General features: G+C 46.3%; 1 protein-coding gene across 1 annotated transcript in view; it reads right to left on the bottom strand.

Moving 5' to 3' along the window:
• herc2 (HECT and RLD domain containing E3 ubiquitin protein ligase 2) overlaps positions 1 to 16,187 on the bottom strand; it is an 88,551-nt gene that overhangs the window by 24,117 nt on the left and 48,247 nt on the right. The window contains 26 exon segments of the mRNA XM_080505752.1: positions 117 to 288; positions 1,975 to 2,200; positions 2,531 to 2,675; positions 2,763 to 2,934; positions 3,027 to 3,108; positions 3,463 to 3,640; positions 4,245 to 4,479; positions 4,550 to 4,631; positions 6,846 to 6,957; positions 7,887 to 8,062; positions 8,151 to 8,242; positions 8,959 to 9,064; positions 9,160 to 9,350; positions 9,431 to 9,570; positions 9,643 to 9,751; positions 9,851 to 9,976; positions 11,922 to 12,090; positions 12,178 to 12,276; positions 12,408 to 12,550; positions 12,659 to 12,926; positions 13,028 to 13,170; positions 14,141 to 14,287; positions 14,481 to 14,619; positions 14,713 to 14,943; positions 15,087 to 15,283; positions 15,362 to 15,509. Coding sequence (XP_080361878.1) covers positions 117 to 288; positions 1,975 to 2,200; positions 2,531 to 2,675; positions 2,763 to 2,934; positions 3,027 to 3,108; positions 3,463 to 3,640; positions 4,245 to 4,479; positions 4,550 to 4,631; positions 6,846 to 6,957; positions 7,887 to 8,062; positions 8,151 to 8,242; positions 8,959 to 9,064; positions 9,160 to 9,350; positions 9,431 to 9,570; positions 9,643 to 9,751; positions 9,851 to 9,976; positions 11,922 to 12,090; positions 12,178 to 12,276; positions 12,408 to 12,550; positions 12,659 to 12,926; positions 13,028 to 13,170; positions 14,141 to 14,287; positions 14,481 to 14,619; positions 14,713 to 14,943; positions 15,087 to 15,283; positions 15,362 to 15,509 — 4,028 coding nt within the window.

Raw genomic sequence — 16,187 nt, 5'->3', positions numbered from 1 at the left:
CTATGCGATTCAAATATGTCAGATTTAGTTTCCTTTATCACAATCAAAGTGCACCTTTTTTCAAAAAAGTCTTTCACATCAGTAGACAGATGCGTCCAGTCCTGAAGGCAGCATACCTGGCATACATGATCTGCAGGGCTGACAGCACATGAGACAGAGCCTGCTGTTTGGCCAGGTTGCCTTCCAGACTGAGGAGGATTTTGGCCAATGAGGGTCGATTAGGCTTTGCGCTGCTCTGCCCACTCATCTTGTTGTTCGCTGCTGACGAATCACTGTCTGACTGGACACCTGCAGAGTACAAAACCACAACAATGAGGCACGTGTCAGTGAAGCCAACCTGCCTGTTCCCTCACGAACACCTCACGCTGGCCTGTGCAGTAACTGCAAGCAAAGCTGTGGATGATGACATGATACTCAGAGATGACTATTAAAACCTGGCACACAGTGTATCGGAGGCCTTCCACTGCTTCAGACACTATATTTATGGAAGACGGCAACATGGAAGTTCTGAAAAGGGAAACCTAGAATGTGGTGTTCCCCAGGGATCCATTCTGGGACCTCTTTGTTCATTATTTACGTTAATGACTTTGTACATTGTTCCAATGATATTTAGAAAATACTCTTTGCAGATGACACAAATGTGTTTATGTCACATAAGAACATGAATCAGCTTGAAAAGCTCCTGAATGAGGAACTAGATAAGGTCAATACTTGGTTTAAATGTAATTAATTATCATTAAATATTAGCAAGACCTTTTATATTTTCCACTCAAACAGTCACAAGTTCAATAATCAGGTCATGAACATAAAAATACATTGCATAGATATTAAAAACATTGATTCCATAAGATTCCTAGGAATCTATATAGATGAATGTATACATTTTAAAAAGGATATTAATGAACTCATTAAAAGGTGGTCTAAAACTGTAGGCCTGGTATTTAAAAGGACAGTTGGTCCCAATAGAAGCACTCTTATCACTGTTCAGATCCGTTTGAGCCTCACTTGGATTATTGTAACTTTATCTAGAACAACACATTCTCAACTTGCACCACAAAGCTTCTGACACCACAAAAGAAAGCTTTAAGAATCACTTCCTGGTTAATCTCTTCCATCACTCTGGACTCTTAAAGCTTCTTTATCAAACAGCATGAATTACGTATCAGGTTGTTGACAGGTCAATATTAGATGATGTGAACTCATTTCATTATTCTCTCCCTCTCACCAACATGACACCAGAAATAAACTGCTTCTAAAAGGTACATCTCGAGAACTAAAAAGTACCAGTTTTAGCATATGGATGAGTTGGAAAGTAACTTAAAGAAATCAGCCACACTGTTCATATTTAAAAGGCAACTTAAGACTCAACTACTGGAGGTTTACATGCGGCCTGGTGCTCACAGGGTTAAAAGGTCTCTGTACATAGAGCTAGTCAAAATATATGACTAAAAATAAAGACAATTTAATGATAGTTCATTAAACCTTTAATGAAATATGCTTGTAGCAGCAAACACTTGTTTAACTGTGTAGAATAAAGTGCAAACAGCCCAGTAAAATAAGGAAAATGCATTTGCCTAAACAACACAAAAATAAATACTTCAGGTTTATTGTTTAGGTTTTTTTTCTTTCCTCGTCTTTTGCATCAAACATAACAATGAGGTTGGCACCTGTAACTAAGGAATTATTAGTTTTGTTTTGCTCTCAGTGACTCAAATATAACAAAAGTGCATTTTGTGCTCACAACTGTATTCAACTGTACTTTTTTAGCACTGAAACATAAAGTTAGCAAACATTCGCGTTACCACATTTCCTATTCAAACACACTTTAACGTGACAGAAAAAAACATGAAAGATGTGTTCAAAGGGCGGCTAAAGGGCCAAAGGGTTTCTTTTCGTTTGCACTGAACAAAGCATCTTCACTTCTTTGAAATAGGGATTGTACATGCACTCCCCTCAAGGGAAAAGAGAAATTACCCAAATACGATGCTCCTAGGGAGTCCCTGGCGGTCTGGAACAGGACTGGCTCATGAACCGATGGCGTGGTCACGTCCACGGTGGTCCAGGCCACGCTGTGGGAGGAACCACACGCTACTCTGGTGATCTTCTGTCCCTCCAGACCTTGAACCAGGGTGGGCTTCCTGTTGACTGTGGTGGTGCCGTTCCCCTGCTGGCCGTGGTCGTTGTCCCCCCACGCAAACACCTGTGTGGCAGGCACAGTCTGTACTGGGGCTCACTGCACATCTCAGTGGAGGCAACAGCTTTATACACTCAAGCTCTCAATCGCAAAATATGGCGATAAATAATATAATATTGAGTTACAGCCTCATGGTATGAAGTAAAATGCTAAGGTTATTGAATTTCCGGAGGAAAAGTTAGCGTACATGGTGAAACAAAGTCCATAGCAGGAAAGGCCAGAGGTGGCGGAGAAGCTGAGAAAGTGGATAAACTTGCTGTTACTGCAGGGAGAAGGACTGATGTCTGGAAGGTGTCATGGCTCTACAAGGAGAAGTGAACGCAAGCGAGTACAAACCTGTCCTGCGTCAGTGACGGCCAGGCAGTGCAGCGCACCAACAGCAACGTGGACAATCTTCTTTCCTCTCAGCCCCTCTACCATTTGTGGTTTACGCACATGAACATCAGTGCCATGGCCCAGACGGAAGTAATCCCCTTTGCCCCTGTTGGAAATGTAAATGTGGGCTGGTGACGGGACAGGCTGAAGACGGAGGAATCGCACTAGTGAAGACGGTACTTCATGGTCCTACCAGGTCCACACCACTCCAGACTTGGTCAGAGCCAGGGAGAATTGTGCTCCGCACTCGATCTGGCACACACCCTGCCCATTGAGCCTCTCAATGTTCTGAGGGATGTTGCAGCCCTCGCTGCCGCCACGACCAAGCTTCCCAAAGTCCCCGTCACCCCAAGAGAACACCAAGCCTGACGAAGAAAAGAGGAAAACAGAGCACGGGTGATTGAGCAGAGACAACAGTCACATCTCCTGCAGATCTCACAGGTCCTTCAGCACACACCTTCATCGGTGAGGGCCAGGGTCTGAGCGTCTCTGCTCCCACAAGCCACCTGGACAACACGATGCCCCAAAAGTACTTTCACCTTTGGAACAGAACAGACAGCAGCTAGTCACAAAATGTGCAATTACAAGAAAAAAATATGTGCTGCTTCAGAAATATACTTATTTCCTTTATTCAACTCGGCTGATGGTTAGAACTACTTTCAGAAACAGGAAGTTAGTTAGTAGTGGTAAAGTTGTGAACCTCTTTATTTCACCTAGTCTTATTTGGTTCAGAGCACCAAAGTCCCTCTGGGCTAGCAGACGCCACAAGTAGAGGACAAAACAGTGAAACGGTCTTGAAGTGACTTTCATTTGGCACTATAGAAACAAAACTGGATGACCACACTGACCAAGCAGTTTAGCACACAGGTTGGGATGTGAAGGTGCAGAGCTACCAGTTTGGGCCTCAGTTGAGTGGTGTTGTCGCCGTGTCCCAGCCGGCCGTACTCCCCGAGGCCCCAGCTGTACAGCTCGCCGCTGGACGTGATGGCCGCACTGTGGGAGCTCCCACACGCTATGTCCCGGATGCGCTTGGTCTTCAGGGCCTCGATTAACCGAGGCTTGTCACAGTTCCTAAAACGAAGAGCATTTGTTTCTTCGTCGTTCAAATGAGAAACGGCAAGCGTGTGAAGCTGTTAAAGAGAACCTTCTGGATTAGGAGTCGTGGAGATCATTCAGGCTTTTTAGCTTTGCATGATCAATCAAAACAGTTTTTGTTTTATCCCGCTCAAATATAGTCCCAACATCCCTGAAGCACCTCAGACATTATGAAATATGTTGGAGACGGAGCTGATGTTGAAGCCATACAGCTCTTTGGTGACGGCACTGTGAGCCGTCAGTGAACAATCAGCAGCCACAGAACATTTTAAATGCAGTTTTTTGCAGTAATGAGCTTGCATCCTACATTCACCTATTCTTTTGCATTTCTTCTGTTAAGAATGTTGCTGATACAAAACATCAGCTATATTTTGCTGCATGTGTTGCTTCTACATCTTGTCTTGTATGAGAGGAAATTCAGCAAGTACCATTGAAGAGAGGAAAATGTCACATCATATTGTTGGGGGGGGTTATTTGCTCTCCGTTAACCTGGATTTTGACTGTCTATTATTCAATGTGAAATATTAAAATGTATGTATGATTTCAAAGGCAAGCTTGGAAGCTTCATGCAATAACTCACATTCTACTGAAGTGTCCCAGTTTGCCGTCGTCTCCTTCACCCCAGGAAAACACCTTGCCGTCCACAGTGAGGGCCATGGCGTGGCGTCCCCCAGAATGCACGGCCACTTTCTTCACCACGTAGTTGCTGAGTGCTGTGATCTGACGGGGGATTGGGATGGTCCCACTGGAGAGGCCCAGGCCCAGTCTGCCATTGGTGGCCTCTCCACACGCATAGATTTTGCCCTCCACCGTCACTACAATCAACGACATCCATCAAAAACTCCAACCAAAGAAGTAAAGGCATCAAAGGATGTTTCCACTCACCTGCAAACAGACTTTTGGAGCCACCGGCTACTTGAACAACGTTGAGTGCAGAAAGTGTTTCGGAGAAGGAGGGCACTTTGATCTGTGAAGAGCACAAACAAATGTGGTTAGAGAATGAAAAGACTCGCGTCTTGTCCTGTCCTTTACAGGGGCCTCATGTCTTGTCCTGTCCTTTACAGGGGCCTCATGTCTTGTCCTGTCCTTTACAGGGGCCTCACGTCTTGTCCTGTCCTTTACAGGGGCCTCATGTCTTGTCCTGTCCTTTACAGGGGCCTCATGTCTTGTCCTGTCCTTTACAGGGGCCTCACGTCTTGTCCTGTCCTTTATAGGGGCCTCATGTCTTGTCCTGTCCTTTACAGGGGCCTCATGTCTTGTCCTGTCCTTTACAGGGGCCTCACGTCTTGTCCTGTCCTTTACAGGGGCCTCATGTCTTGTCCTGTCCTTTACAGGGGCCTCACGTCTTGTCCTGTCCTTTACAGGGGCCTCACGTCTTGTCCTGTCCTTTACAGGGGCCTCATGTCTTGTCCTGTCCTTTACAGGGGCCTCACGTCTTGTCCTGTCCTTTACAGGGGCCTCATGTCTTGTCCTGTCCTTTACAGGGGCCTCATGTCTTGTCCTGTCCTTTACAGGGGCCTCATGTCTTGTCCTGTCCTTTACAGGGGCCTCACGTCTTGTCCTGTCCTTTACAGGGGCCTCACATCTTATCCTGTCCTTTACAGGGGCCTCACGTCTTGTCCTGTCCTTTACAGGGGCCTCACGTCTTGTCCTGTCCTTTACAGGGGCCTCATGTCTTGTCCTGTCCTTTACAGGGGCCTCACGTCTTGTCCTGTCCTTTACAGGGGCCTCATGTCTTGTCCTGTCCTTTACAGGGGCCTCATGTCTTGTCCTGTCCTTTACAGGGGCCTCATGTCTTGTCCTGTCCTTTAAAGGGGCCTCACGTCTTGTCCTGTCCTTTACAGGGGCCTCATGTCTTGTCCTGAGGGCCGCAGTGTCTTAACTAATGGTGACAAAAATAAATACAAAACATCCTCAAGTGTCCTCACAAACCAGTGAGGACACTTGAGACACAGGGATGACAGACGAGGAACCATAGTTAATTAAAGGTGGAAGCAGCCCCTGATGCTTCCTTTAGATCCTCCTTTAGCTTAGGAAACACTGATGCTTCCTTTAGCCTAGGAAACACTGATGCTTCCTTTAGACCCTCCTTTAGCCTAGGAAACACTGATGCTTCCTTTAGCCTAGGAAACACTGATGCTTCCTTTAGCCTAGGAAACACTGATGCTTCCTTTAGCCTAGGAAACACTGATGCTTCCTTTAGATCCTCCTTTAGCCTAGGAAACACTGATGCTTCCTTTAGCCTAGGAAACACTGATGCTTCCTTTAGATCCTCCTTTAGCTTAGGAAACACTGATGCTTCCTTTAGATCCTCCTTTAGCCTAGGAAACACTGATGCTTCCTTTATAACCTCCTTTAGCTTAGGAAACGCTGATGCTTCCTTTAGATCCTCCTTTAGCTTAGGAAACGCTGATGCTTCCTTTATAACCTCCTTTAGCCTAGGAAACACTGATGCTTCCTTTAGCCTAGGAAACACTGATGCTTCCTTTAGATCCTCCTTTAGCTTAGGAAACACTGATGCTTCCTTTACAACCTCCTTTAGCCTAGGAAACACTGATGCTTCCTTTAGCCTAGGAAACACTGATGCTTCCTTTATAACCTCCTTTAGCTTAGGAAACACTGATGCTTCCTTTAGCCTTGAAAACACTGATGCTTCCTCTAGAACCTCCTTTAGCCTAGGAAACACTGATGCTTCTTTTAGCCTAGGAAACATAGGCTAAAAGCAACAAACAATTCCTTGCGGCAACATGTAAAGGGACCCGCTTATCCGAGTGTTTACGGAAAATCAATAGGGCGGAAAAAGGAGCAGATCATGTAAGTTACCAAAGCAATAATCTGCTGGAACAACGTGAAATCCTCTAAAACGGTGCGGTCCGACTGCCACACGACAGCGATTGCCTTTCACTAACTAGCTTAGGAAGCCTTCTAACACCTTTCCTTAACCCCATGACATCATCCAGCATCCATGTCTGCTATTTGACCATGAAAACACGGCAAGTTGTTAAAGTACAAAACAAAGTGAAATATAACTTTAAAAAAAAAAAAGCACTTCAATATACAAGCAAAGCCTAAAATGATTTCACCGAGTTTATAGAAGTAATACTGGAAAAGTCAATGTTACACATAATGTAAGAGCAGTGTTCACACTGATGAGAACTTTTGAACCAAAGCTGAATTGTACCTTTGAACCCTTAAGTCCTCCCAGCTGGTCCTTGTCATTGAGCCCCCACACAAACACTTTGGTCCTGATGGTGGCTGCCGACTCCAAGCCTGACGACTTCTTTCGGACCAGGCTGAAAAGCAAACATTTACATTGTGCTGCAAGATGCTGAGAAGTCAGTGTAGTAACTTGATATTGGATTAAAGATCCCTCTGTGTCTGCCATAACATGAGGGTGTAGGATCTCCATTCACTGAAAACAAGAGTATATATGGCTTTAACAATGTTTGTTGAACACAAAGGATCATTTTAGTCACTTTTTAAAAAGTACTAATTGTTCACACTAGACCACGTGTTGAACTCCGGTCCTCGATGGCTGCAGCCCTGCACATTCTCCATGTGTCCCTGCTTCCACACAGCTGATTGCAATGAGCAGCTGGTTCTCTGGGTTTGAGCTGAATGAGGTGGTGAAGCATCAGGATGTTCAGTGGAGGAGACGTGGAGAACCTGCAGAGCTTCGGCCGCTTTAGACAATCCTTAAATCTTCCCCCTCCTGTAACAATCTGGCAGCCTTCACAGGACTTTTCTTTTTCATCATTTGATAATTTCCTAACATTCAGTAACCTACTGTAAGTGAAGGCGCCGCAACAAACTTGCTAATTGATTCCAGAATATTTTGATGGTATCTTATACAGTCGATTTACAATACATACCACGGTATGGCCCAATCCCAATTCTCTTTTGTACCCCTCCGCCTACCCCTTAGCCCTCCGCCTCCACCTCTGCCTTCCCCTCCAAAATGAGGGCAAAGGGATAAAAGTTTCAGCCCTTAGCTTTGGGACCTCTCTCTCCCTCGGAGCCACGGATGTTTGTTGATTTTCCCGCAGGAGCCTCATCATGCCGTCCCAAACTCTGCACAGTAGTGAAATAGGACCCCCCCCCCTCACACACTCATGAACGCGCATTTCAGAGGGGTAGGGGTAAGATGAAGGGCTAAGGGGGAGAAATGAGACGCAGCCTTGGTATCCCAACACCTTTGTATTCATCCCTCAGCCCATCTTACCCCCCAGTGGCCGTTTTGTCGTCATCCTCCTCTTCATTATCGGAAGCAAGGAAAGGGACGGTGGCGAGGTCTTCGTCCTCTGCTCGGATACGCCCAACAATGCCGAGTCCGTGAACCTTGCAGTCTATACCAGAGCTGCGACACTGCTTGATTGCAATTTCAATGTATCTGTGATACTGAAAAAGAAGAGCCACCATTGGACTTCCTACAACAGCAGGGTCACCCGACTGAAGCCGTCTTGAACTGAGTCGTGAGCCCACCAACCTCAGTACAGTCACTCAGGAGCAGCACAGTCGTGTCTGTAGGATTGATGTTGATTGTCTTGAGCTCGATTAAGTTGTTCAAGGAACTTCCACCTGCAATCAAAGAAACACACTGACATTGAGCGCAAACTGCCGAAAGCTTCATAATTTGCATGCAAACGTAATCTAAACTAAATGTATAGTTATGAGAGCCTCATTTAGCCTATAAACATTTAGTTGCTGGCGTTTTTGTTGAATTAACATTCGGTTTTCCCCCCAGAGAGCAGTTCTGTAAATGTTTCTGCTCCTGAAATGTCCCAGACGTGTAAAAACAGGCACATTCTCAATTGTCCAGGCAGGATGTACCTGAAAGCGATTGAATGTTAAACTTCACTGGAAGCCCAGTTCAATATGAGATACAACTGCTTTGAGATGCCTCCGACTTGGCCAGATGAGAATATAGCAAGACATATTTCTGAGCATTTCTGGATGAACTACTGCTAAAAGGCACCGAACCACCTGCTCAATGATAATATACAATCCTTTGTCATTGTTCATTGAGCGTCTTCACGAAGAAACAAAGGGAAAAAAAAAACTATTTTCTTGTACTTTTGTTAATATTGCTGCTAACGTAATGCCAACCTCCTACATGAGGGACTACAATCATATCCCTCATGAACCTAAATTGACAAACCTGTCTACGGCCTCTTTCCATCATCCATGAGGAGCACTACATAAATATATTATTTCAAGTATCTCAAAATGAGAAACAAACTGCATCGGTTTGCTTGGAAGTGTAAATGTTGAAACCGAAGAGTAAAGGCAATCACCTGACACCACCACCAATGAGGGCATGTAGCTGCTGTCGGCTGGGTCGACGGTCATCTTCAGTCTGTGCACCAGAATGTCTGGGACGAGCTCCAGACGAATCCAGTGCTGCAAAGCAAACGGCCACACAAGCACACAGGTGACGATGCGGCCTGAGCGGGCCGTCGTCGAGCATGGAAGGAGTTAGTGATTCAATGTCCCACCTTTCCCTGGGAGCCAGACGACTGCCAGCACAGGTCGCCGCAGTCAATGAGCCTGGGGGACTGGTTGACTGAGGACGACACGTTAAGGCCCTTGACGGCCCGGGACCAGTCGTCGATCAGCATCCCGCGCTGGCTGCTGTGGTGCTTCTTCAGCTGCTTCCCTGAGCGGCCGCAGAAAGCTGGAGACTGGCCTGAGGGTGGAGGAGGGCGGCACGTTTACACCCAGATGAAAACACCACGGAGACTCTGAGAGGGGCCAAATGGGACGCACCTGGCTCGTTGATTCTGCCAAAAGAATGCCTGGTGTTGTGTTTGCGCGTCTTGAAGCAGCTTTCACAGAAGTCGAAGTCGTCACAATTTCGGCACTTAAATCTGGGGCCGTTGATGGGAAACATCTGGCAGCCGTCACACCTGCAGGCAGCATTGGGTCTTACACCAAAATACCAGTGAAATGGTGAAAATGTCATCTTGCTGCATCTGTACCTCACTCCAGGATGAACACTGGGCACCAGCTCCATCTCAGACAGTAACCCAGTCCAGTGGGACTGCTGAGGGAAGTCTACGATCACATCCTTCCCATTGGCACTGAAAGCTAAGAAGAACACTCATTTGGTTTAAGTTTGCATTACAAGACTATGATAGACAGAATTAAAAAAAAGTGATAAATCAAAGGCCTTATATATTTGTTTACCTTTCACGACTCCAACACTCCTGTGAGTAACAGAGCCCCATTTGTACTTTGGTGTTGTGACGGTGGGTTTGACCCTCACCTTGTCACCAATCTTTATATGGGAAGGGGACGTTTGTGGTGGGAATCCTGGAAAAAAAATTAAAAAGGCAGACAATTGAAGTGAACTGAAAGATCTTTACCTCTCTAATGCAAACCTGTGTTACCAGGACAGGACAATTATCTTCAGATCGAAGCAAAGAACATTGAACAAGAAGGAAACGAGTGAAGAACCCTTCGTGGGAATCAGTCAGTTCAGCCTTTGATTATCATGAGAACTTCAGTAAACACCACTGACAGTGGTGCTCCCGTCATCGGCCAACGATAATTATCGGCCGATCTCCGTGGAAAACATGTGATCGGTCCGATTAATGCCTTTCATTCCCGATCACCAAAACCCCGCCCCCTTTCTCCACACTGTAGGCGCGTGGCTGCAAACAACAACAAACACGTGGAACTTGCAGATCTGTGACAGTGAGGTCAAGTTTTATCTGGAACCAAACCCTCCGTGGTGGAGGAAGAACGTTACAACACTTCAACACCGTTGATCCATCTGAAGAACCAACTCTGTCCGGAGGGTTTGTGAGGCTCACGGCCATTAATGCACTCATCATAACTAAATTGAAAACTTGACAGGCAATCCATGTGATCGGTATGGATGATCGGCACTTTGGCTGATCGGCAGCAAAAAACCTGATGGAGCATCCCGACTGACAATGTAACAAAATTGTTCATTTGCTTGTTCTTTACTATCTAATCAAATCATCTAAGAACACAGACAATACAGATTACATAACTTTACATGGCAATTAAAATCTGTAATAAACAGAAAAAGATTGTGCATATTATGTCAAAATGTAAGTGGGAGTGTGTTGAAAAGGGTACAAGAAGTTGTGTCCTTTGTACTCGCGCTGCACAGCGAGAGTACAAGGTACTAGGGGGTCTTACGTTGTGTTTGCATGTTCTCTGTCCATACGTGGTCCTCCTCCCACTGTCCCATAATCCTTGTGTTGGGGTCCTAATTGCTCTGAGGTGTGAAAGTCAGTGTGTCTCTCCATGTTTGCTCTACTGACATATCTCATGACGTGTATCTCATGACATGTATCTCATGACGTGTACCTCATGACGTGTATCTCATGACGTGTATCTCATGACGTGTATCTCATGACGTGTATCTCATGACGTGTACCTCATGACGTGTACCTCATGACGTGTATCTCATGACGTGTATCTCATGACGTGTATCTCATGACATGTATATCTCATGACATGTACCTCATGACATGTATATTTTATGACATGTATATCTCATGACATGTATATCTCATGACATGTACCTCATGACATGTATATCTCATGACATGTACCTCATGACATGTATATCTCATGACATGTACCTCATGACATGTACCTCATGACATGTACCTCATGACATGTACCTCATGACATGTACCTCATGACATGTACCCCATGACATGTACCTCATGACATGTACCTCATGACATGTACCTCATGACATGTATCTCATGACATGTACCTCATGACATGTACCTCATGACATGTACCTCATGACATGTACCCCATGACATGTACCTCATGACATGTACCCCATGACATGTACCTCATGACATGTACCTCATGACATGTACCTCATGACATGTACCCCATGACATGTACCTCATGACATGTACCTCATGACATGTACCTCATGACATGTACCTCATGACATGTATCTCATGACATGTACCTCATGACATGTACCTCATGACATGTATATCTCATGACATGTATATCTCATGACATGTATCTCATGACATGTATCCTGCCTTAGCTTAGAGTCAGGAGGGTTTAACAACTAGCCCACAATCACCCAGGTGGACAGAACAGTATAGAATCTAAAGTATAAATTGACTACACCAATGCAATTGGTGGGAAAATCAGATGCCGTAGGTGAAGATGACAGAAGTCCAACACAGAGAAATGACTGACACTGCCTCTCTTGTCAGCCACAGCAGATCCGTTGAGGCGGTCTTACCGAGCAGCTCAATGTGGATGTAGCGAACCCAGTAGGTTCCTCCTTTCTGCTGCCAGTCACACTGCACATTCAAGTCATGAAGTCCATCTCTGTCCAGCTTTATCACCTTCCCAATGTCTCCGTCATACACTTCCTCGTACGTTCTGCAGCACTTCACCATCATCCCCACCTGCAGAGAAACCGCTGAGCCATCAGAACCATTTCACATTTCCATCAGGCACTTTTAGCAAAACTGTAAAGGAGCTGTGCTTATTACCTGAATGTTCTCCCTGACATACACCGCATAATCATCATTGCTTTGGAAATCTGCTCTCTTCTTGAATGTCTGGCTCTCAGTCACCACTGCGCCTGGCGGCTAATGAAACAGACAGCAAATGGTATTGATAAACGGTCAATGAATCAAGCCATGAGGAGAATTTAACAAGGAGCAAAACAAGTGATCTTCTCTTTTCTTGTATGGCAAGAATGGAATGGAAGGTAATTCACCACTGAAAACACCGGCTCGGCCTCCTCTAGCTCCTCCAGCACCTCCTCGTCAGAGTACTCATCGGACACGGTGTCGGCGTCTGACAGCTCAGTGACGTGAATGTCAGGATGGTCCAGCAGCCAGCTCACCAGAGCCTCCACACCTGAGGTGGTCATCCATTAGTCTCAGGGCGCCACATAATGAAGGTGTGTGACTGGAAGAGTGTGACCAGAAAGTGCCAGGCTCAGGTTGCGCTCAGGTGGAAACATACCTGGAACACCAGAGGTGCTTCCCGTCATGCCCGACAGCGACTTCAAGGCAAACTCGATGTTTTTCCGTGGAAAGCCCATCTCCATGAGCTGGAGGACGATGGGCAGCGGGGGGATGGGGGAAGTCTTGGCTTTCTTCTGTTTGGGAGGCCTGACGTGCTGGATGGTGACGGGTGTGGTGGCTTCGCTTGAGCTGCTCTCCTCAAACAGCGGCGAAGACGGGTGGGCCGATTCCACGGCCAGATACTGGCACACTGCCAGAGCCGCCGCCTACACACACACACACACACACACACACACACACACAGTTAAGAATCAAACTGAACAGGAGTAATACTGCCAACGTAGCAGCAAGATGTTTAATGACACACCTCCATCTCCTGCCGATCAAAAATGGCTTTGATGGGCGACGGCTGTGTGGCGGCGGACAGCAACTGCTGGAGGAGGATCAGGGGAGGCTGAGGACCCTCAGGAGACAAGTCTCCCACCTCGGGGGACGACACTACTGGATCCTCTGCACACAGTGAGACAGAACAAGGTCTGGGAAAAGGTTCAAGAGCAGTGAAAACAGAGCCTGACATGATATCTGGGACATGGACATGTGGTCGTCCAATGCAGCTGCACCAACTCTGCCTAGTCACATGACCAGAATACAAAGTCCACATTCACAATGATTTGATGGAGTCCATTTTTCCTCACTCCACAGCAGATGGTGAAATGGTAATTGTGAAAACTGAGGGGGAAAACACTCTCCAATGAAGATTTTACTTAATTCTGAAACATATAAAAAAAAAGAAACATAATAGGCACTCAAAGAGATTAAAAAAAGGTTTTAAAAAATGATATCTTGAGGAGTTCTTACCATATAGTTTTTACAATTGGCCTCTGCACTCACACACATGTTGGGTGTACTGCAGAGATGAGGTAGTTGTAATAATGTTGAAATAGACAAACCCTGAAAGAATTTGTTTCAAGATAACTACACAAGTGACAACACAAAAACACGGGGCCCTTATACTAATGTGACCTGACATACTGACTGATGTACCCTTCATACATCTGATCCAGTCTCGATAATTTGATGTCCAAGTTAATATTAGTGTCAATCATCATGCTGAAGGTGTTCCTCTATGACTGTTGCAGTTAGCCATGATATTTTGACTGGATTTTGTTGAGATTCGTCTCCAATAGAGCTTGAAGGTTTGGGAATCACGCATTTTTATGAAGATGGTTTCATGTTGGGCCAACTTTGTTAACTTGGGCAGTACTTTTAATTTCAGCACAAGAATCGAGACGAGGACAAAGCGAGAAAGAATTATTTTATCTATACACCATCAGCCCAATGGGGCTATTTACAAAGATCTCTGGGTCCGTGGAGAAGACTGGTATTTTGAACTGAAACAAAACTACTTGACACAATGGCTGGCAAAAGAAGCTGTGACAGTTTTGGTTTCAAAACAGAACCATGCTTCACGTGTGCTTACCAGTGGGGTGGGGGCCAACGTCTACGACTGCAGGCTGGGAAAGGATCTGCCTGAGCTTGTCCTGGTGAGAAAGCAGCGCCCGCCCCGCCTTTAGAATATACAGCCTCAGCTGCTGGCAGCGCAGCAGATGGATGTCCACCTGGTCAGCTGGACACACAGGAAGGTTTCATTAAATCCATGGCTTGGATTGAACTGAAGCTTGAAGCATTGAGCACCGGACAACACAAGTGAGGCCTTCATTCAACTACAAAACTAAATCTTCCGAAATTGCAAAAGCATCCAAATTGATGGTCCTTGAGGGTATTGTGTTGAGTCATGTACAAGACAACAAAGTGTTCACCTGTGAGGCCTCGGCTCAGGGACCTTTTCATGTGTTGTTTCTCCAGTTTACTTCCAGCGAGGCTAACCAGCTGAGCCCAAACAGCCAACATGGGCTCAGTGAAAGGAAGGTTCTGCACACTGAATGATATGACCGGCAACTATTGGACAAATAGACGACAACAAAGAAAAGCAGGTTACATAATGAAGGGCAGGCTGTTTGCAAGTTGAGATCATCATCAACAGTTGTGTACCGGTTTGAGATGGCTGAGCAAGCAAACCCTGCACGTCCTCATCTCATGAAACTGGACTGTGATGCGTCCCTTTGGGGTGATGCGTGTCACCGTTCCCTCGCCGTATTCCTCATGAATGACCTGGCCACCGAGCCGGAGGCGCCCATCGATGCCGCCGATCACTGCCAACACAGCCATCAGACTGCCCACTCCGGGACCCTCCGAATCAGAGAAATACTCCTCCAAGAAGCACTGGGACCAGAGATAAGGTATCACAGTGGCGATACAGGATTGTGCCAGTGGTGTACAGAAACAAGCAAAAAAGTGAACGTATCTCTGAATTTAGATTTTTGGCATCACAGTCAATGAATCCCAAACAGTGAGACAAATCGTACCCCTTCAGACTGGCAGCCAGCCATGATTTCCCCAATGGAGCTCAGCTGAATGTTGATGGACTCGTTGATCAGGCTGTTCCACTGACCAAGTGAGTGCAGAGTGCGCAGCAGAGTAACGATCTCCTCTGCCAGGGTGCTGCTGTGAGTGGCTGTCAGAGACGCTTGTGGCCGGGACTTCCTCCTTCGCAGTGAGCCTTCTATGGAGAGACGTTACCATTTGTGGGGTAAAAGGAAACAAACATTCACGTCAACCTTGTCTTTTCCGATTCTCGTACCTCTGAGGAGGGGCAGGTCTGAGGAGCAGGTGCTCAGGAGGCTCCCCAAGAAGCTGAACAACTTGTCCACCAGGAACTTCATGTCCTGAGAGCGCTCCGTCTTGTCCCATGAAGGGAGCACCGCCTGCAGGAGGCGGAGAGCCAGGATCTGGAAACGGAGATTCTCGGCATTACAAACTATGGAAAACAACTGCATCTGTGCTGAAAAATGAAACATGTTTTTCTTGGTATTTTTTCCCCTCGTCATCACATACTGTCTTACAATTTGGAAAAATGGCCTTGTTGGGATTTGATTCTTCGGGGATAAATCGGGTTTATAGTACCTTGTACAAAGGTGACAAATCACAAATGTGCTCTGTATGTCTGCTGTACACACAGATATATGCATCTTCCCTGATAGTCCAGGGTTGGTGTGTGACAATAATATTTTTGACCAAGAACACCAATATGTGAAATATGTGCTTATAATTCGGCAAATCAATTAGATTATCCATCCATCCATCCATTGTCCACCACTTATCCGAGGCCGGATCGCGGAGGCAGCAGTCCGAGCAGAGTTGCCCAGACTTCCCTCACCCAGACTCTTCCTCCAGCTCCTCCGGTGGCACCCCAAGGAGTTCCCAGGCCATAGAGAGACATAGTCCCTCCAGCGTGTCCTGGGTCTGTCCTGAGACCTCCTACCGGAGGGACATGATGGAACACCTCCCCAGGGAGGCGTCCGGGGGGCATCTGAAATAGATGCCCGAGCCTCCTCAGCTGGCTCCTCTCGATGTGGAGGAGCAGCGGCTCTACTCCGAGCTCCTCCCTGGTGACTGAGCTCCTCACC

Source organism: Blennius ocellaris, assembly GCF_963422515.1.
Source record: "Blennius ocellaris genome assembly, chromosome: 12".
NCBI classification, from domain to species: Eukaryota; Metazoa; Chordata; class Actinopteri; order Blenniiformes; family Blenniidae; genus Blennius; species Blennius ocellaris.
The sequence above is the reverse complement of the archived record's forward strand: the minus strand, read 5'-3'. Positions and strand labels throughout refer to the sequence as shown.